This window comes from Ornithorhynchus anatinus, chromosome 1 (genome assembly GCF_004115215.2).
Source record: "Ornithorhynchus anatinus isolate Pmale09 chromosome 1, mOrnAna1.pri.v4, whole genome shotgun sequence".
NCBI lineage: Eukaryota > Metazoa > Chordata > Mammalia > Monotremata > Ornithorhynchidae > Ornithorhynchus > Ornithorhynchus anatinus.
Window position 1 is genome coordinate 39,477,159 of NC_041728.1, and position 24,965 is coordinate 39,502,123.

Sequence of the window (24,965 nt, forward strand, 5' to 3'; positions counted from 1 at the left end):
CCGGGGTAGATGCAAAACCAATTAGATCGGACACAATCACTGACCCTCATGAGACTAACAGTCTCAGACAGAGGAAGGGAGAACAAGTATTTGATCCCCATTTAAAAGATGAGACCCCTGAGGGACAGAGAAGCGAAGTGACTTGCCCAAGGTCACCAAGCAGGAAGGTGCTAGAGCTTTGATTAGAACCCAGGTGTTCCCGATTTCCCTCAGGTGCTCTTTCCACTAAACCACACTGCCCTTCCGCCTCTCTCAGCTTCTTCTTGGAAACGACGACGCCAGTCTGTTACTGATGCTGGAGGGATAGAGCTCAGTCAGTAAAACTTCCGCTTGGTGAGACTTTGAAGGGATAGTCTCCTGCTTCCCTCAACTCTCATGTCCTTGGAAACGGGAGATTAAGAAGTCATTCAGTCGATCGATGGTGTTTATTAAGCGCTTACTAAGACCACTGTACTAAATGCTTGGGAGAACACAGAATTAATTGAGATGGTCCCTGCCCTCAAGGAGTTTCAAACCGAGGAGGGAGACAGACACTAAAATAAAATCGGATGAGGAAGGAGGAGTTAGTTGGTAGGAGTGAGTAGGTACTTAAATAAGACGAAAGCAGTGTGGCCAGTGGAAAGAACGTGGGCCTGGCAGTCAGAAGGTCATGGGTTCTAATGCCAACTCCACCACTTGTCTGCCGTGACATCGGGTGAGTACTTCACTTCTCGGTGCCTCAGTTCCCTCATCTGTAAAATGGGGATCGAGTCTGTGAACCCCCGTGGGACAGGGACTATGTCCAACCCGATTCCCTGATATCCACCCCAGTGGTTAGTATAGTGCCTGGCACATAGTAAGCACTTAACAAATACCATAATTATTATTATGAGTGTGGAAGCTAGGGGAGCTGAGTTCTAATCCTAGCTCCATCATTAACCTACTGTGTAACTTTGGGCAGATTACTGAATTTGTCTTTGCCTCACTTTCCTCATATGCAAAATGGAGATTCAATTCCTGTTCTCCCTCCCTCTTTTTTAAAATTAATTTTTTTAAGTGGTATTTGTTAAGCACTTGCTATGTGCCAGACACTGTACTAAGTGCTGAGTTAGATACAAGATAATCACATTTTACACAGGCCCTCTCTTAACCCTCTGTAGACTCTGAACCCAATGTGGGAGAAAGGTTGTATCAGACTGTCGGGCATCCACCCTGACGCTTAGTACAGTGACTGGCACATGGTAAGCCCTTAACAAACATCACAGTTGTTATTAGCATGATTAATAGAGTATGTGAAATATGTACAAAAGTGCCATGGAAGGTGTAGGGTACTTAAGAGCACAGGTGGTGCAGAAGTGCTGAAGTTGCAGCAAGCCAGGATGTAGAGTGAGGAAATTAGAGGTTAATCAGGGAAAGCGTTTAGAGATAGGATTTCCAAAGGGTTCTGAAAATGGAGAGAGCAGTGGCCTCTCAGATGTGAACAGCACTTAGAGCAGTACTTTGCCCATGGCAAGTGCTTAACAAATACTGTCATTATTATTATGTAAAGGGGGAGGAAGTTGCGGGGAAAGCCGTGAGCAAGAAGTTGTGAGAAGGAGGCGCAGCGAATAGGTTCGTTTGAGCCAAACAGAGATTGCAAGCTGGAGCGCAGTGAGAGAAGAGTGGATAGATTTATAAACAAGTATTAATAAAACAGAGCCCTCAAAATTTGTCACAAGGGGGCACTTTTCCCCAAGCTAAGGAGCAGAACACCAAACATCCATTTTCCATCTTGAAAAGCAGGAGGTGTATCAAGAGTGATGCCCAAATTGCTGTTCTCACTCAGGGGGTGGTGACAACTCATCACAAGGTTGAAGCTGCCCTGTTCTAAGAGTGAAGATCTTGGCAGTCAGGGCTTTTATGGTCTGGATCCTTTTGTGCTCAGTCTGGGAGTTTGAGTTTTGGTGCTTAGACTTCAGGGCGTGGATCCTGCTGTGTCGTTTGGGAGTCGGGCATGTGACTCCTGGTAAAAGGGCCGAAAGTGAAAAGGCTGCTGGGAGTGAGGTGAGGGTGTTTGATTCTTGGCCTTTGGGCCTCTGTCTGTGGATCCTGCTCTATTTAGGAAACTGATTAATCTGAACCTGCAGAAGTCTGAAGGTGATCTCAATCTTAAATTTCGACTTCAGAGATAGGCGTTGATCATACTAAATGATAATAATCATGGTATTTGTTAAGCACTTGCTATTCACTCTGCATTGTGCTAAGAGCTGGAGTGGATACAAGTAAATTGGGTTGGACTCAGTCCCTGTCCCATGGGGGACTCACAGTCTCAATACCATTTTACATTTGATGAAAGAAACTGATAAACAATTCTCCCCCAGAGATTTTAAGTAAGATAACAGTCCATCTGTCTAGGGTATCTCAGGTTTATCTGGAGACGGGGGAGGAAGTAGAATTTCTGCTCTGAAATTCTATCCTGAAAGTAAATTAGTGTAGCAATTCTTATTTTCATGGTATTTAAGTGCCTAGCACGTTTCAAGCCCTGTTCTCAAGTGCCTGGGTAAATAAAGATTAATCAGGTCGGGCATAGTAGGAGGGAGGACAGGCATTGACTCTCCATATTACAGATGTGGAAATGAGCCATTCATTCATTCAGTCATATTGAGCACTTACGGTGCACAAAGCATTGTACTAAGCGCTTGGGAGAGTACAGTATAACAAGAAACGAATACATTCCTGCCCACAGCGAGCTCACAGTCTAGAGGGGGAAACAGACATGAATATAAATAAATTACAGATATATGCATACATGCTGTGGGGATGTGCAAGTAAGAGCGGCACAGAAGGGAGTGGGAGGGGAGGAGGGCTTAGTCAGGGAAGGCTTCTTGGAGGAGATGTGCCTTCAATAAGCCATGACACTGGTTGGGCAACTCACAATACCGAATGCTCGGGGAAGCACAACAAAAACAAGGGAAACTCTTTGTGACCCCATTTCAAGCCGGCTTTCCGTAACATAATGGGGCATTGTATTTCTTCATCTCCTAGAGTTCAACAGCACGTGACTAAGGGGGCATCCTTAGGCCCAGAGCCAGGTTAACAGTGTCAAAGAAGCCATCCAGGAACATGCTTTGAGTGGGAAGCCCTCCAGAGGGGGATGTGCAGCTGTGCGTGTGGAGGACTTAGTTAAATTTCCAGGTGCAAACTGATCTCATCTTTGGTTGTTGCTGTAGGGATCATCAATGCATCCTGTGGACTGGTGGCTGCAAGAGAATCCCGGTGCTGGTGTTCCATGCGGAGGCCATTTTAACCAAGGACAGCAGTATCCGGGTCATTGGAGGTGGGTCTGCCCTCTGGCACCTGGACCCTGCTTCGGTAGTAGTATGTTCCGTCAGCCTCATTCCTCCTGGCCGAGTTTCCAGTGGTTCACCTTAGAGGCAAAAAGGCTCTGCCATGAGGGTAGCTGTCATAATTTGAATTGTGATCTCAACCCTTTGAGCCATTTTCTCCTTCACCGAATAGATGCGAATCCATTTTCTTCCTCGCTGAATAGATCAGAATCAGTCAGTCATATATATTTGAGTGCACACTATGTACAGAGTACTGTACTGACAGCTTGGGGAAGAACAGAGGAGTTGAATCCTTCCCTTGAGGATTTAAAGCCTAGCGAAACTCTACTGAAGTTATTTGCCTCCTCCATAGATGTCACCTGATGTCAGAGCATTTAAATGGACCTCTGTCTTTCCGTGGGAACTCCTGGGGTACTCCTGAAGGCTGTTATCTCCTGGCAGTCAAATGGGAGTCCAAAAGAAGAAGGTGGCTAGCACCTGTTATTGGGATTTGAAGCATTCATGATGGAGCTTGTTCTGTCTCTCATTCACGGATCATTGTTCAAGGGATTTAGTTCAGTTTGAAGGTTAGGTAACGGACCACCTGAACATTTACTCTTCTTTGGAGGGGAGCCCCATTTACACATGGATTAAAACATGGCCCTCTGAACTGGAAACATTCAGAAAAATATCTGACCCTTTTTCAGTAAGGCCTAACGAAACCCTAGATCTGCTTCAGGGTTCCCCGGACAGATCCCTTTTCTCAGAGCTAATGCCGTGGCATGTTAACATTCATTCATTCATTCAGTAGTATTTATTGAGCGCTTACTATGTGCAGAGCACTGTACTAAGCGCTTGGAATGTACAAATCGGTAACAGATAGAGTCAGCCCCTGCCCTTTGACGGGCTTACAGTCTAATCAGGGGAGACAGGCAGACAAGAACAATAGCAATAAATAGAATCAAGGGGGTGAACATCTTATTAAAACAATAGCAAATAAATAGAATCAAGAGCAAATAAATAGAATAAATAGAAATAAATCAATCAATTTAACATTCCATGTTAAATCCTCTCTTGAAGAGCCTTAATAAGAACTGTGGTATTTGTTTTGTGCTTACTTTATGCTAAGTGCTGGGGAAGATACAATTCAAACACAGTCCCTACCCTGCCAGGGGTTCACAGCATGAGAGGGAAAGAGAATCCCCAGTATACAGATGAGGAAACTGAGGCGCAAGAGAAGTTAACTGACTTGCCCTAGGTCACACAGCGGGCAAGGGGCAGAATTGGGATTACAACCCAGGTGTTTTGATCCCAGGTCTGTGATCTTTCCACTAAGCCAAACTGCTTCTTACCTTTGGGCCACCAGGGCCCGTAGGTGGACTCTCTCTAGGATCGGCCCGATCCTACTGCCGGTGTCTGAACCTCCCTGGCACAACCGCACATTTAACCGAGATGGTTCTGGTCGTCCCTCAAGGTGCATCCTCGGCCCCTCAAGCGCACTCTGGAGTGGCAGATTTTCCCACATCAGAAAATTGGACTGCAGTAACTGGACTGGAGGTTTGTCAGTACCAGAGGAAAAAAATGGGTGAAGGTTCATTGGGTCCTTCTCATTGAGAAGCGGTTCTGCGAGTCAGAAGGACTTGGGTTCTAGTCCTGGCTCCCCTGCATGTCTGCTATGTGACCTTGAGCCATTCACTTCACTTCTCTGTGGCTCAGTTTCCTCATCTGTAAAAAAAATGGGGATTCAGACTGGGATCCCCATTATTTGGGACATGGACCGTGTCCAACCTGATTACCTTATATTTACTCCAGTGATTAGAACAGTGCCTGGCACATAGCGTTTAACAAATACCATTAAAAAAAAAATTGAGGTCCCAAGTGAAGGATTCTTCCTTCAAGACTCTCCCCAGAATGGAGTCTAGAATGAAATCGTCAAGGTAATTGGATTTCCACCGCTCCTTCATCCCTTAGGAGACTGTTCAGTTATCTCACAGAGAGTGCTTTTAGGCCGATTGCTAGGCAGAACTTCCTCTTTCCTCTATCTTTGTCCTAGTTTCAGTCCCTGGTCCATTTTAAATAATATGTTTTGGGAGATGTGGTCCCCCTTCAGCTGTTTGTGAACTGTTCCTGTCTTCCTTATCTGTAGCCAGAGCAGGATTATATAATTGTGCACCACATGGTCCCATGGTAGGGGGCTTACCTGAGCCCATTTCCTGGGGATTATTTGTATTTTTAATTTTACGGTTGTTAGGGGCTTTTTCACATTCTTGCCTGAAATTTTGAGCTCAGAAACCACTGTTTTCGTACCTTCGTTTTCTGGTAAAGGGCTCGTAGTAGTTCCTGTGGCCATTTATTTTTTTATTTTTTGAAATTTGTTTTTGGCAATTGATAATAATTAATAATGAAGGTATTTAAGTGCTTACTGTGTGTCACGTACTCTTGTAAGTGCTGGAGTAGATACAAGTTCACCGGTCATTTACAGAACCTGTCCCACAGGGAGCTCTCAGTTTAGGTAGGAAGGAGAACAGGTATTAGAATCCCATTTTACATATGAGGGAACTGAGGTACAAGAGAAGTTAAGTACTTACCCAAGGATACTCAGCAGATAAGTGGCAGAGCTGGGATTAGATTCTCATCAGTGGAAAGAGCCTGGGCTTGGGAGTCAGAGGTCATGGGTTCGCATCCCAGCTCTGCCACTTGTCAGCTGTGTGACTGTGGGCAAGTCACTTAACTTCTCTGTGCCTCAGTTCCTTCATCTGTAAAATGGGGATGAAGATTGTGAGCTTCGCGAGGGACAACCTGATTACCCTCTATCTACCCCAGCGCTTAGAACAGTGCTCTGCACATAGTAAGCGCTTAACAAATACCAACATTATTATCTCTTTTACTGCTGACTTCTTGCTTGAGCCCTCCCATCTTCTGTATTTGATCATTTCTCCTGCCCTTCTAGTGGTCTGTAGCAGATGTCATTACTGAATTTTACAACAGTGATATAACAAAATAAAAATCAGCATTGCCTCGAGCCTCTGGCTTTATATCTTAATTTTTTACATGCAGCATGTCTCCTGCCTCCTTCCATTGAGGCATGCGACTATTGCAAGAATGCTGTGACAAGTTTTGCTTTCACCCCTTAGGTCAAAACTTCTATCTTTTAATATAATTGTTTAAATTTTAGTTTCCCCAAGTGTGTATATTCACTAGTGCAGAAGTCTTCAGGGCCCCTCACCCCTTCCCGTGTCATTCAGCTGTTTCTGTGCCAACCGTTGGATTATCAGCTCATTGTTCTGAACTGCGTTGCCGCGGCCAGAGTCCTTGACAGGCGGCTCTGACGGTATGTGTTTTACATAGTTTCTATGGCTTGTGTCACGTAAAAGGTGAAGCGCAGACGCATCCCCAAGAAGTTTTTGATGATGCCTGCACAGAAGATCACGTATTTGACAGATTGGTACTGGAAAGATGAGGCATGTCTCATCCCCCTGGGAAAGGACGTGGACAGAATGCGTCGGCTAGTAGTAGTGAAAGGTCATCCGATCACTCTGAAGATCGAGCTATTCATATTGTTTCTTGTGCTGGGTTTCCTATGGCCGAAGGAACTTGTATACATGTTAATTAAAGTGATGATAGTTTGCACTAATTGTCATTTCCTTCCTTCCAGCCTCTCTCCTTTTGCAGCACAGCAGGGGACACAAGGTTAGGATGTAGTCATTTCGGTTTGGTTGAGGTCTCTCTGTGTCCTCTGAATAGTGTTCTGTACAGTAACAGGCGGCTTAGGGCTCAGCTATGCTGAAGCTGAGGAGGGAGAACAGTCACTGATTTTAATCTTCGGTGATCCTTCTTGCTGAACTGGATGCTGCGTATGCTTGCACATAATCTGGGTATTTACTGAGCACTTATGCAGTATTGTGTACAAAATACTGTATTAAGCATTTGGGTAGAGTACAGTTGGTAGACATGTTCCCTGGCCACAAGGAGCTTACAGCCTAAGTTTCTTTGGAAATCAAAGATGACCCCGCTGACAGAGAGATTTTTATGCACACATGCAAGAGTGGCTGCCTGGCTTCATATGGGCCTGACAGTCCTCTCCATCTCAAGCGCTGTATAGTTCAAGATTGATCTTTGTGAAACCTTTGTATCTGCTACTTGTGGTGCCTTGTGCCATTTGTATTTCTGCCTCTTGGTGTCATGATCCTCTTTAAACTCTCACTTAAAGTGATTCTCTCCGCGTCTAACAGATCTTTATTCTGATGCTTTTTCCTGCTTGTTCTCAGCTATTTACTTTCTCTTACATTTCATTCTCTCCCCAAACCCCCTCACCCGCATCTTTTCTTGTTTATGGCCCCACAAGTTCTTCTCACAATACAGAAGCTGTTTGGATACCCTGCCGTTATCATCCCTCCTCCTCCCATTTCACACTCAGTGGAAGTTTAGTGGGCAAGTGTTGCTTTGATTTCATGGTGAGTGATTCTGACTTACCGATTAATGTGCAGCATGTTCAGTGTGTAGATGATATTGATGGAACCGCTGTAGAAGTTGGATGGGGCATCTCTGGTAAATCCATGCACCATCCCTACTTAGATTACTGGACACTACATTACTCTGGTATCTTCAATTTGATCTGAATCTCGATGCCTCTTTAGGTACCCACACCATCTCCCAGAATATATGTTGACTTTTTTGATTCAGTATTCTACCTTTACCTCTCTTGGTATCACTGGCTGCTTATGTAGCAGATTTCAGTGACAGCATTCTGCCCTGGGTTGCTAATAGAGATCTTGGCCTGCGTGTAGAACCTCATCTAGTGTGGGCTTGTATCTAAACCTGCACTTCTTGAGATAATTGTGAATTAATTAATAGGCCGTGAAGGGCAGTTTATAATCATCTACGTTTCTTCTTGAGGGAGTGTTTCTAATGCGTAGTTATAGATACTCCTGGGTGATTGAGACTTTTGAAGATGTGTTTAGCCAGTTGAATTGCAAGAGTTTCTCAGAGCATCAGAGTCATATTCCGACACCATCTTCCAGATTCTGTAACCTGCGTCACGTGTGGCTAGTAAACTGCTCCTTGAAGGCAGGTATTGTGTCTTCTAACATTCTCCCAAGAGTTTTTTGTAGTGTTCATCACACAGTAGGTATGTAATAAATACTATTGATTGATTTATTGGGAAAACCCCCCTCCCAGGTTATATCTTAAGTCCCCTTTAGATTGTGAACTTTTGGGTGGGGAATGTGTCCACCAACTCTGCTGTAGTGTACTCTTCCAAGTGCTTAGTACAGTGCTCTGCACTCAGTAAGCACTCAATAAATACAATTGATAGATTGACACTGTGATGGAAAAATTTGGAGAACCACGCCACAAAGAAAGTTTTGCAACTATTATTATTACGATGGTATTTGTTAAGCACTTACTACGTGCCAGGCACTAAGTGGATACAGGCAAATCGGGTAGGACACAGTCCCTGTTCCACGCGGGGCTCACAGTCTCAATCCCCATTTTACAGATGAGGTAACTGAGGCCCAGAAAAATGAAGTGACTTGCCCAAGGTCACACAGCAGACAGGTGGCAGAGCTGGGATTAAAACCCATGGCCATCTGACTCTCAGGCTCATGCTCTATCCACTACACCATGCTGCTTCTCTAGAGTAAAAAGTAAAGTCTGCTACTTGTCTAGAGCCAGAGGAGGGGCAGGGCCGGGCTTCTGCTTTCATTCCTACTTCACTTACCTACCTCACAAACCACTTCCTGTTAGGGCAGTCTTTTAGGAAGTGTTGGCCTGGTAAACAGTAAATTTACTCCAGAATATTTTTTATCTTCATTCTGTAACTTGCACTTGCTCCCAGAAATATTTTTATGGGCTTGGTCAGGAATCTCTGTGGATAACAGAAGCTGATCTCTTTCTGAATTTCCCCTTAATTTCATCACTCCTAAAGCAGGTAAATAGCAGATCCAAGTTTGTGGTTTCATTATTTGTACTACTTTTTCTGGGAGCTTAAATACCAAGCATAGTGGAAAATCTTTGATGGATTAAAAACAGGCAAACCGGAGAACCCCTGAAGGCTTTGTAATAGTATTTTAATGTTGTATCCTAGGACTTTTTATTTATTTATTTTTTTACTCCCATAACACTGCATATCCAACCGATGGACTGTTGGATTGTAAGGTTGATTTGTTTACTATGTAGAAAATAATAGCTAAAGAATTTTAACCTTGATTCTAGATACTTTTTCAGGAATTATAAAATGAATTTCAAGAAGGAAGATGTCTGAGTTTCCAGTGTAGATTTTGGTATAACGGACTTGTTTGTCCTAGGCAAGCATAGCTTTTGATTTTTTTTTTTAGTAGAAAATCCATCTCTGGGCATATCTACATGGGGCAAGCCTAAGTAAAATAGTGATCATTTTGCCATGTCATCAACTCAAGAATGTGTCCACTTGAGTTGGGACAGCAACTTTCTTTTTGTCTTCGTAACGTACTCTGTAGCAGATAAACTTCTGAATGGCTCTGCATATCATTGATTTCTTCTCTCCATCAAGGACTTTAATCATTTTTGTAAATTCATCTGTTGTCTTTAAAATTGATACAAGACTTCTTAATCCCCAAATTTTAGGTGGTGTGGGGAGACAAGGTAAATACTTCGATCATTTTGGCCAGTTGCTTTGAGGCATGCATTGGATTGTTGAAGTTCGACGAGGTCCTCTTTGGACAGTGATTGCTGGAAATGAGATGCAGTGAAACTCATTGATGACCACCATAATAGTAATAAAAGAAATAACTGTGGTATTTATGCTTTTACTATGTACCAACCACCATAAGCATTGGGGTAGATACAAGTTAATCGGGACAGAAACGGTGCCTGTCCCACTAGGGCTCACCTTCTATGGGGGAGAAAGAAGCAGGTATTAAACCCCCTTTTTACACATGAGGAAACTGGGGCACAAAGAAGGAAAGTGACGTGACCGAGGTCACACTGGAGACAAACGTCAGGATGAGGATTAGAACTCAAGTCCTCTGACTCCCAGGCTCGTGTTTTTTTCGTTATGCCACTCTCCTCTTCATTCATTTCTAAATTCATTCAGTCGTATTTATTGAGTGTTTATTGTGTGCAGAGCACTTTACTAAAGCGCTTGGGTTCTCTTCTGTTCTTTGAAAATAACACAGACTGTGGTCAGAACTGTCTTCATGATCCGCTCGTTGATTGTGTAATCCCAACTCAGGTGTGGAAGGTCTTTACTTAGCTAAAGCAATCTGTAAAATGTCAATTCAGTGGGTTTTTGCATCGGTGGCTATACTGTGAGTCGTTATAACCTGCGGTATGGTATCAAACAAGAATGGCTGCATCTCTCGGTTGTCTCTATCCGGTGGTGGTTGGTAGCTGGGGTATGCCAGCTTAGGTGTTTGTGAATCCTTCATATTTGAAAACAATTCTATGTTGAGTTTGGCCTAAAAGAGATGCCGATCGAACTGCTCGGTCATGGGAAGCAGCGGCATATCCTAGTGGATAGAGCACAGACCGGAGAATCAGAAGTCCTGGATTCTACTCCCAGGTGCACCACCTGTCTGCTGCCTGACCTTGGATGTCTATTCACTTCCCTGTGCCTCAATTACCTCATCCGTAAAATGGAGATTAAGACTGTGAGTCTTATGTGGGATATGGACTGTGTCCAATATGATTAGCTTTTATCTCCCCCAGCGCCTGGAACATAATAAGTGCTTAACAAATATTGCAAAAAATAGATAATGCAGAATTAACTGTGGGATGTCTGGGTCTCTCACTTATATAGACAGTTAGATAGTCCTGGACTTCTGAAGACCTTCATTTGTGTTTGACCTTTGATGGCATGTTATTGCATGAAAGCCTTGCAAGCAGCAAGCCGACCTTCTCAATTATCTTTCCTCTGTCGTCTCTTGGACCACCTTTGGAGAGTGTTTTCCTTATTAAAATTCTGTTTCAGCATTTAGTTTAGCCTAAGTTGGGAAAAGGCCATCTGGGCAAATCAAGGTTTTGTGCTGTTTTGTCACCTCAGGTGCCAACTCCCCAGTAACCCCTCTTTTTCATCCTTTCCCTGTAGAACGTTATCACCTGTCGTATAAGATTGTGCGGACCGACAGTCGCCTGGTGCGCAGCATTCTGACAGCTCATGGATTTCACGAGGTAAGTTGTCCAGTGTCTGTCCTGCTAACCTCAACTGTTCTACTGAGAAGCTGAAATCCTGGTCACTTGCTGACTTAGCCTATTAAGTCCAGGTAGAGGATGCCCACAGGATTAAGGTTCTGAGTCTTTATTTCCTTAAAACTGTCATCATTAACTCCTTATCTTCCCACCCAAACCCTGTCCTCCCCCTGACTTTTTATTTCTTACCATCCTGCCTGTCTCACAAGCCCCCAATCTTGACATAATTCTCAACTCATCTCTCTCACTCAACCCTACATATTCAGTTTGTCATGAAATTCTGTCAGTTCTTCCATTACAACATCTCTAAAATCAGCCTTTTCCTCTCCATCCAGACTTCTTCCATGCTGATCCAGGCACTTATTTCCCTCTGTGTCTGAAGCATCGGCCTCATCCTTGACCTTCCTGCCTCCTGTCTCTCCCCTCTCCAGTCCATATTTCACTGTGTTACCCAGATCATTTTTCTGAAAAACCGTTCAGACCCTATCTCCCCACTCCTCGAAACCTCCAACGGTTGCCCATCCACCTCTGCATCAAGCTGTTAGTCCTTGTCGATTTTAAGGCACTCAGTCAGTTTTCTCCTTCTTAACTTGTCTTACTGATCTGCTATTTCCATCCTACTTCCTAAACCTCAATCTTGCCCATCCTGTTACTGAACCATCCTCCCTCTAGCCTGGAACCCCTCCCCCTTCATATCTAAAAGTACGCCCCTCTTCCCACCTTCCAAACCCCTCTTAAATCACACATTCTCCAAGAGGCCTTCCCTGACTAGGTCCTCATTTCTCCTCCCCACCCTCCTGTCTGCATCTCTTATGCACTTGACTGTGTACACTTAAAGCACTTTGATACTCCCCCTAGCCCCACAGCACTTGTGTGCCTATCCTTACACTCTACTATTCTGTGTCTCCCTGTAGACTGTAACCTCACTGTGGGCTGTTGTACTATGCCCAGTGCTGAGTACAGTGCTCTTCACACAGTAAGCGCTCAGTAAATACCATGGATTTGTATCATTAGAGTTCTTCATTGAACGCAGAAAAAGTTGCATGTTATGTACACTGTCTTCAATGTTAAGTAGCTCATAATATAAAGAACGACCAGTCATGGAGGAAAAAAAAAGAAAAACATTGAACAGCAAATACTAAGCAGGAAGGGAATGACTTCTCTCATGCCGGCCAATTGGCCAGATTTCCAGGGAGGGACCCTATCTTTCTCTCCCTGTTCAAGGTAATGTCTTTACTGAGGCAGTTCTTTTGCAGAAATGTCTTTGTCTCATTCCCTGGCTTGGCCAAGAGTCTGAGCTTCTGTGAAATTGTAGTTTCATTGTTAACATGAAGTCTCAAGCCTCCATTGCTTTGATTTTGCCATACGTGTGTGTGAGGAGACATTTTGTATTTCTCCAAGCACTGACTGCAGTGCTCTGCACCTAGTAAGTGTTCAGTAAATACAACTGATTGAGTGATTGGTTTTGGGAAAGCTCTGATCCTGGCTGTTTTGTTTTTCAACCTCACTTTCATTTGTTCATTCGGTTATATTTATTGAGCGCTTACTTTGTGCAAAGCACTATACTAATAATAATGTAATAATAATAATGTTGGTATTTGTTAAGCGCTTACTATGTGCAGAGCACTGTTCTAAGCGCTGGGGTAGACACAGGGGAATCAGGTTGTCCCACGGGGGGCTCGCAGTCTTAATCCCCATTTTACAGATGAGGTAACTGAGGCACAGAGAAGTGAAGTAGGGAAGCAGCGTGGCTCAGTGGAAAAGAGCCTGGGCTTTGGAGTCAGAGGTCATGAGTTCGACTCCCGGCTCTGCCACTTGTCAGCTGGGTGACTGTGGGCAAGTCACTTCACTTCTCTGTGCCTCAGTTACCTCATCTGTAAAATGGGGATTAACTGTGAGCCTCACGTGGGACAACCTGATGACCCTGTATCTACCCCAGCGCTTAGAACAGTGCTCTGCACATAGTAAGCGCTTAACAAATACCAACGTTAGAAGTGACTTGCCCACAGTCACAGAGCTGACAAGTGGCAGAGCCGCGATTCGAACCCATGACCTCTGACTCCAAAGCCCGTGCTCTTTCCACTGCGCCACGCTGCTTCTCATAACTAAGCACTTGGGGGAGGACAATACAACAGCAAACACATTCCTTGACCACAGTGAGTTGACAATCTAGAGAGGGAGAAGAATTCCTGCTCTTATTAAGAGCTTACCTTTCTTTATCGGCATCTAAAATGGTACACGAGGGAAGTTCCAGGAAAGAGAGATTTCATTGGGACTTTTATCTAGATAAGAGGATGAGTAAGAGGCTGGGAACGTCATGATATGTCTCGCAAGGGCCAGCCTTCTTTCCTTCCCCAAGTTTTCACCCCTTTGATTTGCTTTGCCCATGCCTCCTCTTTCCCTCATGGGGTCGAGCCCTCATCTAATCTCATCGAGACTGGCGACGTGGTAGACTGGTTACAAATGTCAATCCTGTATGTTTGTGTATATTTAGGTGCGTGTGCTGTAACATGCCTTTGGAAGAGACCAGCTATTGATTGTTTGTTTTCCCCAGGTTCACCCAAACAGCACCGAGTATAACCTCATGTGGACTGGATCCCACCTGAAGCCTCTCCTGCTGCGTACTCTCTCGGACGTTCAGAAGGTCAACCACTTCCCCAGGTAATGGCACAGTCTCTCTGCCTTCAGTTTAAGAAAAAGAGGGAGATGGGAGATGCAGTTTGGTGCCAGTGAGGAACCTGCCTGACATTCTGAGCGGCAGTGTGGAAAGAAGTGGCATTGGACTTATTGCTTGGATCTCGAGGGGCCCGAGTAGAATTTTGACTTGAACGGTAGAAGAAATGAATTTCATAGTCTCTGGCAGATGGTTTTTGAATAATGTGGTAAACACCACATAGTCAAATACAGTTGCGAGTCCCTACTTAGGAGTCGTTAAGTGTTGGATAACCAAGTCACGTTTGGATGATTAAGATTGAAATGTTCAGTTGCTCGTGTTTGAGGTGCTTTAGCAGAGCCGTTTTGAGGTCAGAAGGGGAATAGCGATACCAGTTAGTTTAGGTCTGCACTCCACAAAGAGAGGGCTGTTCTAAAAAAAAAATCCCCCAATTAATGCACAGTCTGTTAAACAGCCACATTTTGGTTTCAAAATCCAGGTACGAATTGCTGCCAATCTCTGCTGCAGGCTGTGATGCTTGGTTTTCCCAGCGATATGACTCTCTGCTTTAAAGGGGCAGAAAGTAAATTTAGGGTCTCACCGTGGGAACAGTGGGAGCCTGTGAGACCCACGGTCTTTGTGAATCATTGCCCTAGAAACCGATCAGACACTTGGCTACTGCCTCACCAGTGTAAACATACATTCCATTGTAGTCATCATGAAGGTTTTGACAAAAGTTGAGACAGCTGACACTGTGGATTGGTCCACAGACAGATTCCATGGCGTAGGTGTTTGGGGCACAGGGTGTTCGAGACCTTTAGCTTTGAAGTTCGTAGTACTTCCATTGTTATTTGAATTCGGACCATAGTTTCAGGTGTCGGTGTGGTCTCATCATTTTTAGGGCTCCGTTTCTTGACTAAATGCAATGGCGTGATCCATGTAAAAAAAACGCAGTATTCTAAAATGCTTCAGAGGGTGGATGATCATTGAGAAAACTTCAAGGCATGGCGGGCTTTTTTTCAGAATTCAGAATGTGTGGATTTGCATTCGGTTCCTGACCCAAATGAAAATTAGTTTAAATTTATCCAAATTTAAGCCTCATCATCTAATTCCTTATTAGGGTCTGTCTTGGTGTGTTTTTTCCCCCCTTGCAGAGTAGAAAAATCCAATTTGGTAAGAGAAATAGTGGGCTGAAGAAAATCAGTTGTTTGGGTGCAACCATTTAAGTCCTGGTTCTGAGGTAACTGGTGCCGGAGATGCTCAGTCATCTAGCGCTGGAGATCAGCGTGTCCTTGCCTGGCAAACAGAGAGCTGAGCTGGCCCTAATTGGGTCTCCGGACACGCCCCACGGCCTGTGAAAGCATTTGAGGCCTCTAACTTCCGACCTCCCACCTTCTCCTTTGACATGATTAGAGACCCTCTACTGCTGCATGTGGGGAGGAGCCAGAGTAGAGCCTTAGTTTTGTAGCAGATCTTGGGGACTTGGAATCTCTTCTCCCCATCAGTGTGGGGAATGAATAACTGAGGTTGGACTTGGGAGATTTGAATCCCTTTCACCTGGCCTCTGGACACTGGGGCTGAACTTAGGCAGAATAAATCTGCCTGGTTTATTCCTTTGGCAGGGAGCAGGACTTTAAAACCTCTGAGGAAGGCTTAGAGATGGGGGAGCAGGCCTGAAGCTTCAGGCCCAACGTGCCCTTTTTCCTGCCAAAGTGGGGAATGGGCAGCCCCTGGATCCAGGATCTCTCTGGGTCTCCAAGGACCTGTATTTGATCTTAGGAGAATTACAGAAATGCATGCATACTCATAAATGGAACACACACAGGAGCCCGCAGAAGCAAGCTTATACCCAGAGATCTGCATATGGGACACCCATTCATGTTTATATGCAGGACACCCAGGGACCAAACCATCATGGAGGAGATAGAAGTTAATCGGGTTGGACACAGTCTCTGGGTCCAACAGAAAAGAGAAGCAGCATGGCCTAGTGGATAGAGCACGGGCCTGGTAGTGAAGGATCTGGGTTCTAATCCCAGCTGTACAGCTCGTCTGCTGTGTTACTTTGGGCCAGTCACTTAGCTTCTCTGTGCCTCAGTTACCTCATCTGTATAAAGTGGATTAAGGCTATGAGCCCTATGTGGGACAGGGACTGTGTGGGACAGAGAATGTGTCCAACCCGCTTAACTTGTATCTACTCCAGCACTTAATAGAGCGCTTGGCACACAGTTAGTGCTTAAGAAATACCACAAAAAAAAACCAATCAAAAAACAACCACATTTACAGTTAAACAAAAACTTAAGCCTGGAGGACACGTCACAGATCCGCTGAGTACTGCTAACCTCCATACAGAAAGGGACAGATCTCCAACTGGTTCATATGCACAGCTACCCAAGTACACTCATATGCGAATACAGATATGCGGGCATATTTATGTACTTCTAGAGACATGTGCAAACACACTAATCCAAAGACAGAAGTCTCAGGCTGACCCATGGTGGAGTTCATATCCATAACCAAAGGGAATGCATTCATAACTCACAAGGATAAAGCCATCTAAGGGTTGAATCACACACTCGCACACCCAAATGATAATAACGATTGTAGTATTCATTAAGCACTTAATATGTGCCCAGCTCTGTGCTATATGTTGGAGTAGATATAATACAATCAGATTGGACCCAATCCCTGGCCCACACGGGGCTCTCAGTCTAAGGGAGAAAAAGAAGAATAGGTATTTTGTCTCCATATTTACAGATGAGGAAACTGAAGCACAGACTAGTTAAGTGACTTGCCCAAAGTCCCACAACAGGCAAGTGGCAGAACTGGGGTTAGAACCACGTCTTCTGACTCCCAGGCCTGTGCTCTTTCCACTAGACCACGCGGCTTCTCAGACACACACTGGGACAGGATACCGAGAGGAACATAAGCGTAATGTCTGAGAATGACGTGCAGAGAGTTCACTAGGAGAAAAATAAAAGATTACAAAAAAATTAAGAAAACAGAAAGGGAGAGAGAATAAGTAGTCCATCATTTACTTAATCGTAGTGAATAATGAGCATTTTCTGAAGGAAAGCGCTGCAGCAATAGTCTGAACTGGAACTGAATGTGCCCAAGAGATGGTGCTCTCATCTAGTCCCTAAGTTTTAAATTTGTAAAACAAAACATTTCCCCTACAGTCTGTTGTACTTATCACACAATTGCAAGGCCACGTAATATTAGAAACCAGGGGAGTCAAGCCTCATGAACTGAAGAGCCACAAACTAAAGACATAAGGTGACCAAGCGCTGTAAATCAAAAGCAGCCGAGAGCAGGTGTTTTCGGAAGGGGCAGTGAGGCTGGCAAGCGGCGAAGAGCAAGGAGGAGTGGCCAGTGGCGGCAAGCTAGAACAAGCAAGCAAAGGCCCTGGGAGCATTGGGTGCCACATCCCTTCTCTGCCCAGGCAAGAGGACTGCTGCCATCAGGGCTTCAGCAGCAACACACTGGTGCCCTCCATCACGGTGACAGGCATGATACAAAGCATGCGGTACTTGGTTTTTTGCCTCGAGAGCCACAGCAACAGAGGAAGAACCACCCACATGTAGCTCACGAGCCACTGTTTGGCCACCATGGCCGTGAACCGTTACAGCAGGGGTGTTCTGTGTCCTAAGATTTCATCACAACCACCTCATCACATTCCCCTCCCGCACCGGGCACTCTGTCTCATCCCACATCACATTGGCAGCCTCTCGGAACCCAAAAATCTGGCCGTCTGTGCTATAAACTCTCTTTTCAACAGTTAATATCGAATATTCCTGCCTCCGATGCTCATGTCCCCAAAGCACCTATCTTCTGATGTCTTCTGAGTTGCCCGTTTAGACTACCAGGACCCAGGCTGGTCCCCGAGAACCAGTTTATTTAGTAGGAAAACCTGTTGGTAATGGCTTATGTGCTTTTAGATCTTATGAACTCACCCGGAAGGACAGACTGTACAAGAATGTTATCCGAATGCAGCAAGCACATGGATTCAAGGCATTCCACATCCTCCCACAGACCTTCCTTCTGCCCGCCGAGTATCCAGAATTCTGTAGTAAGTGACAAGGTCCTCTTGATTCTTCACAGTAGACATGGGCCAGTGACTTTCTCCAAACGGGAACAAGTCCTGGCTATGGCAATTCCTATAATTGCAGTCCTTACGCAGGATTTGCAGAAACTCTTTAAACAATAGAAGGTGGCCTTAGTCATCTCCATATCCATTACTTACAGTGACACTTTGACTTAGTGCTCTATATCTTTATTCTAAGTATGTTCATAGGCACCGTATCCATTCATACCATTCTCCTGCAGGCTTTGTTTCTCATTTACTATATTCATTCTGAGCCTAGATAATAATAAGAATTATGGTACTCGTTCAGCACTTATTCTGTGCCGGGCACTCTTCTAAGTCCTGGAGTGGATACAAGCAAATGGGATTGGACACAGTCTCTATCCCACGTGGGGCTCCCAGTCTCGATCCCTATTAGACAGATGAGCTAACTGAGGCACAGAGGAGGTGAAATGACTTGCCCAAGGTCACACAGCAGACATGTGGTGGAACCGGGATGAGAACCCAAATCCTCTGTCTCCCTGGCCAGTGCTCTACTAGGCTGCACTGCTTCTCAGCATATGTTGCTATCTGAGGACATATGCCTGAAGGAATGTAAAACTGTAAGGAGGTATCAAAATCTCTGTCTGTCACTTGCCAGTAAGAAGGCACATTTTTTACCCTTGTTTTCCCACATCCATCAAAATAAAATCCGGGATGAGAAAAATCCAATAGCAGAGTCAGAATTCCCCAGAAGGCATTTGAGCATTTGCCAGCCAGTCCCGGGGGGGTGACCTGCAGCTTTTACAATTTTCCAGTGAGGAGACGCAGCAGCAGTAATCTCCCTGCCCGCCTCTAGAGATGTGTCCTAAGGAGTGGCCAATCCTTGCGAGACATTTATTTTCCAGTTTCCGCCCCGCCTCTTTCGTTTTTGTGGTGTGAGCCGCTGGAATATATTTTAATGGAAGGTTTTTCAGTAACGCCTTGTGGGCAGCGAATGCGTCTACCAACTCTGATGTGTTGTACTCTTCCAGGTGCTTAGTTCAGTGCTCTGCACACATTAAGCAACATGGTCTAGCGGATAGAGCACGGGCCTGGGGAGGCAGAAGGACCTGGGTTCAAATTCTGCCTCTGCCGCTCGTCTGCTGTGTGACATTGCACAAGTCACTTCTCTTCTCTGGGCCTATTACCTCATCTGTAAAATTGGAATTAAGATTGTGAGCCCCATGTGGGACAGGAATTGTGTCCAACCCGATTACCTTGTATCTGCCCCAGCGCTTAGAACTGTGCCTGGCGCATAGTAAGTGTTTAACAAATGCCATTAAAAAGAAGTGCTCAATAGTACCATTAATTGATTGATTTTAGGAAAGTCAGGCTTGTTAAGCCTGTTACCTCTGACACTCTGATTATCTCTTCCTAATTGATCTGCTGTGTTCACGCTATGGATTGTCACGAAAGTGCAAGTGCTTTGGAGTCTAAGGCAGAAGTCCAATAATGCAACAAATTTAAATATTTGAGATTTCGGTAACAGACCAGAATGGCTTAAAGATCCAAACCCAAATACCTCCGACTCATAATTATGCTAAGCATTCAATTATGCTGAACGTTTAGTGCAGGAAGCTCAGTTTGTGATAGAAGCTCTTGGAATAGAAGCACAAAAATAGCATTAGAGGTCACTACATATGCCTTCATGCATGAGACTGACAAGATTCAATTCTTGGCATTCTAATTTGGTGTGTTAGCTCCCCTCCCCCCCCCCCCCCAAGCTCTCTAGAATTAACTCAGCCTCTTTGACATCTTGCATTGCCCATTATCATGCCGCCTATGAAACTCAGCCTTTGCTAACCCTCAACACTGTAATGCTTTGGTCTGGGTCCTCTTAAGGTGAGTGTCTAGGTATTCATAGGTTTGTATGTTTGATTCTGGGGTTGCCTCTTTCCAGTCTGTTTCAATGCTGGGGTTTTTCTGTATCCACATGTCTGATCAATAACTATTAGTCCATCAGGGTGTGAGGATGTCTTTGTCTCTGTGGGTGTCGGGATCTGTGTGTCTCAGATGATGGCACAGAAATGAAGGCGAGGGCAACCATTAGTTCTGAAGGATCGCCTGAGGAGTTTTCAGAGCTCTCCTCCTAGCCAAGAGGCAGGGGTGGGGAGTTGGAGACAGAAATTGTGCTACAGGTGCGGTGCCGAGCTCATACCTGACTTTGTCAGTTGGCTACCAAGTCCACCCTGTGGAGTGGGGTGAGTACCCGCCTGCAGACTGAAGCTTGCTCGCTCTTGCTCTAATGTCCTCCCTGCCGTGATGGCCCTTGGCCCTCTTGCTCCTTTTCATCCTGGTGGCTGGTAGCTATCTACAGACTCTGCTTGGCGGCTGCAACTGTTACAAACCACCCACATGACACCCACTAGGGAGAATGTTCAACCGTCTTTGGCTATGGTGGTGACAATGGAACAGCCATTTTGTCACAAACAATTACTGATATAAACCTCTGTTCCCTATTTCAGTCCCTCTGTGGAGAACTGGGGCAGGGAACATTGCCTCCTCTTAAAAGCCATAAGCATGTTTGCTCTCTACACCAAGGACTCTCAGAGAACTTGGATAATTTTCTGGAAAGAAGGATAATTTTTATGAGTCCAGTTAATTACTGACTGGAACGGAAAATATCTCAACTTCAGGTTAGTCTGAAAATGCAGATTTGTTCAGAGGCCTGGGCAGGTCCTCTGAAACTGGGTAACCTTTGCTGAAAACTCAGACAATCCTAAATTGAACAGTCCCTCATAACTGTCGCACTCTGTCTTTGAATGTTTTGAGCAGGCTCCTACTCAAAGGATCGGGGACCTTGGATAGTAAAACCTGTTGCGTCATCCAGGGGACGTGGCGTCTACCTGATCAACAATGTAAGTGCGTGGCAAGTGGCCGACCTCTTTTCTAGACTCTGCTAAGCTTGTTTTTAATCCAGGGATGGTGCCTCTTTTCTACAAGGTCAGTACAAGACTTGCTGCCTCCTCAAGCAGCTTACCCCTGCACCCCCGACTCTGTGACCACCGTCAAGACAACTTCTGGTTGTCCTCAGTATGTATAATATTGTGAACTCTCAGTCTTGGAAGAATTTTAAAGAAAGCATTCATTGTCCCCAGGGTTTTATCTCCTCACAGGCGATATACCGTATGATCATGGCCGGCTGAGTGGCTTCTCTCCTCTATTCTAGGCTGTAAGCTTGTTGTGGGCAGGAAATGTGTCTGTTTATTGTTATATGGTACTCTCCTGGTTCAGTGCTCTGCGCACAGGAAGTGCCAAGTAAATATGATTGACCGACTGTCATGCACTTTCCCACCTGGGGGCTGCGGAATCCCATTCCTCTGCAGATCCACCATTCAAGCTAGCTCTGCCTCACTCTTAGATCTTCGCGTCATATGTGTGCAAAAGCCAAGTAGCCTAAGGGGTTTTCAGGTTGGCGTGCCTGAGGGGCTTTCACGTTGGCATGACTTCTAAATTCAGTTTGGTCACAAAATCAGCGGCAGAATCTCTGATGTTGAGTGGCTATTGCTCTGTTTGGGTGTGACCTGATTGCAGAGGAAGACCCAGATCAAAATTCCCTAGACTTTTGCCGGTGTCCCCGAAAGCCTTTTTTAGTCAAGTCTTTGTATGGTATCAAGGCAAAAGTCACTTCCTTTGGGGCCTCTTTTTTTCTCTCCCCTCTGGCTCTGATCGGGGCTTGGCGTGAAGGCTGAACGTCCAACAGCTTTTCCACCGAATCCATGCCAAGGGCTCCAGTGTTGTTTGAATCTCTTAGATGGGAGCCGTTTGAATTTGGGCTCTGCTGAGAAGGTTAGCTTTTTTATTTTGCAAGAGATGAGACAGAAAACCCAGAAACGGCTCCCAGTTCATCTCGGATTTTTCGCATGTGTCTGGTGGGCTCTGTGTCCTTCTGATTTGTTAGTTGAAAAGGATCCCAGTGAAGTTCAAGAAAGCTAAACTCGCCTTGGCTGGGCAATTCTCGTGTGCCCCGTCTCTGCCCTAGAAGCTCGGTCCCTGACAGGCCGATGTGTCTGAGTTCCCAGAGGACCCCCCTGCGTGGATCATAGTGCTCTGCAGGACTGACTGCCTCTCCTCTCCCTCCCTCCCTCTTTTCTTCCCTACCCCTCCTCTCCCTCCCCTCTCACCCCTCCTTCTCCTCTCTCCAAGGCTTTGGAATGAGTTTGAGTCTCTTAGGTATTTGATGGAGGTGCCAGACAAAAGCCTGGGAAGCCGCCAAAAGGCACTGAGGGGATCCGGCAGCCTTAAGAAACAATGGAAAAAATGTTCCCATCCCACCAAAAAATTGGATTTTTATTACCTTCATTTTACCCAGACAAATATACCTCGTATTTAAGACTTGCTTTTCTCCCTTTACCCTGTACACTGGAGGCCTTAACTGTCTCCTCTGTTCCATACCTGGATCCTTTCCCATGGAATATGTGACCCATTAGCCAACTGCATGAAGTAACTATTTCCAAGACTCCTGCCTGATTTTCTCTTTGATTTGAGGAGGGAGAAGGCGGAGGGGTAAGAGTCCGGACAGAAGGGCTGTGAACTGAGCTCATGTGGCGATTGAGAAACTGTGGGGGTAGGTGGGATGGGAGAGGTGGAGGATGGGTCAAAGTGAGTCCAGGGAGATTGGGGAACCTACAGTGAAATCATCTTGCCAAAACCCAGCTTCGAGGTGGTTTCTTCCTTGGACTGAGAGGGGGCCCCACATTTACAATCCCTTGGAATAGACCCTCTTTTTTGTGAAACTTCAAGCCACAACTGTAAAAATTGAGTCTGCGTCTGAGAAAACAAAGAGAAGTAGAAAAGACTCCTTTTTTTTTTTTTTTTTTTTTTAACGTGACACTGAGGAGAAAATTTTGGACTCCCTCTGGTGGCTGCTTCTCTGTCAGGTTTCAAATGGGGCTGCGACTGACATCTCTCGTGACTAAATAAAACTAAATGGTGAAGGAAAAATCAGGACCAAATTTCTTGTTTATCGAACCTGATGTTACTTAGATTTGGGGAAGAATGAAGAAAGATCTGTGATTTCCAGACTTGGGTACAAATAAGGACAGTAGAAGTGACATTTAGCCACCAGAGTTGCATAAATTGGCTCCAGTCAAGGGTATCATTTTCCTAAGTGTCTTTAAATATCAGAACAATCTGTGAAGTTGTGGAGCATTTTTGAAAGGTAACGTACCCTACTGTTAAGAACATGGGACTGGGAGACAGGAGACGTGAGTTCCAGCCCTGGTTCTTCCACCTCCCCCCCACTAGGTGACCTTGGGTAAGTCACTGAAATCACTCGGTGCCTCAATTTCCTTATCTGTAAAATGGGGATAAAATACCTATTCTCCCTCCTCTTAGACCGTGATCCCCCGTATGGGATGGGAACTGTGTACGGACTGATTATCGTATATCTATCCCAACATTCAGCACGGTGCTGGGCACAGAGTAAGTGCTTAATAAGTTTGGTCATTATTCTGTTGAGAATTCTGAAAGTTCTGTTAGATTTATTGGAATTTAACAGATATCTTTGAAGAAGGGTCAGTAGCCTATGACTTATGATTTACATCTGACTCTTCTTGGATCCTAACCCTGCCCTCAAGAGTAGGTGCCCACTTCACAGAGGTTATTGCTTTGATGGAGTTGTTGCCACGAGGACAATCCCTACAGCTACATCTTCTCCCTCTCCCCCAACTTTTCGGGCAGGAATAACTGACCTTCCCCATCCATCCGACCTGCAAAGGAACTGAGCTGGAGCCAAGGCGGCACCTCCGTTCCTTGCTCTCTGCCAGTAGGACATGACCCCTCCCTGCCTAAAGACCGGCAAGCCAAGCAGGAGGTCTCCACAGGTGACCAGATGCGGAACAAGAGTAGCCCTGCCTCAAGAACTGGGAAGTGCTTGGTTAGGGACCAAGTTCGGACCCTTGTGCTGGGCACCACACAGACTTATAGCAGCCCTCGTGGGCACTGGGGAAGCAGATTTACCTGTACACATGCCAGGTCCATGGAAGCTGGTGACGTAGGAGGAAGGGGTGAGAGAGATGGCAGCACCAACAGACCCAGGGCTTTGCAGCTCTGGCCCCACCCTGCCCCCTTCCTAAATGAAAACAATCAGGAATAATTTAATTCTCTCCTTCTTTCCCTCTCTCCTCTCCCCGTGCTTTCTTTCCTCTTTTTCCTCTGTTTGGCCTCCTTTTCTCCTGCTTTTATCTCTCCCTCTGCTCTTTTTACATGGTTCTCCTCTCTCTAAACCCCATCAGAATATGGCAGTGTGAGCAATGTAGCTTATGTCATTCTGGAGGTGTATTTATGAAATTAATCATTTTGTTTTATAATTATACCTCCAGAATGAAATAAGCTACACGAATGTGGATTTAAACTGTGGGACTGGCTCAATTAATCAGTGATATTTATTGAGCACTTACCCTGTGCGAATACTGTACTAAGTGCTTGGGAGAGTACAGTGCAACAGAGTGGATTGACACATTCCCCGCTCACACTCAGTGCACACCAACTGTTCAAAGGTTTTTTTTGTTTGACTCTTCTACACAAAATGGTTACGGATTCTTCTCCTACAAGTGCTACCTTTTCCTTTAAAGAGAGGTGGAGCTTTTGTCTTCAGTTTTAATGATGAAATAGAGCTGCGTCCATCCCTCACAGAAGCCCGGTGTCCTCATTTTGACAGTGCTGGGGTGAATGGCTCACAATCTTGAATAAAATCTGTAAGTGAGATGGGTGGCTCTCGGACTCTACCCTAGCTCCTTTCAGTACACTGGAAAAGCTA

At 45.2% G+C, this 24,965-nt stretch overlaps 1 protein-coding gene across 10 annotated transcripts in view; it reads left to right on the forward strand.

Annotated features, from left to right (window-relative positions):
* TTLL5 (tubulin tyrosine ligase like 5) overlaps nucleotides 1-24,965 on the forward strand; it is a 234,578-nt gene that overhangs the window by 11,912 nt on the left and 197,701 nt on the right. For all 10 annotated transcript variants that reach the window (XR_005659888.1, XR_005659889.1, XM_039911662.1 and 7 more), the window contains exons 3-7: nucleotides 3,189-3,295; nucleotides 11,350-11,432; nucleotides 14,005-14,111; nucleotides 18,039-18,169; nucleotides 20,981-21,063. Coding sequence is in view for 8 of the 10 variants with exons in the window: in XM_039911662.1 (XP_039767596.1) it covers nucleotides 3,189-3,295; nucleotides 11,350-11,432; nucleotides 14,005-14,111; nucleotides 18,039-18,169; nucleotides 20,981-21,063 (511 nt within the window). In the remaining 2 variants the exon portion in view is untranslated. The remainder of the gene's footprint in view (nucleotides 1-3,188; nucleotides 3,296-11,349; nucleotides 11,433-14,004; nucleotides 14,112-18,038; nucleotides 18,170-20,980; nucleotides 21,064-24,965) is intronic.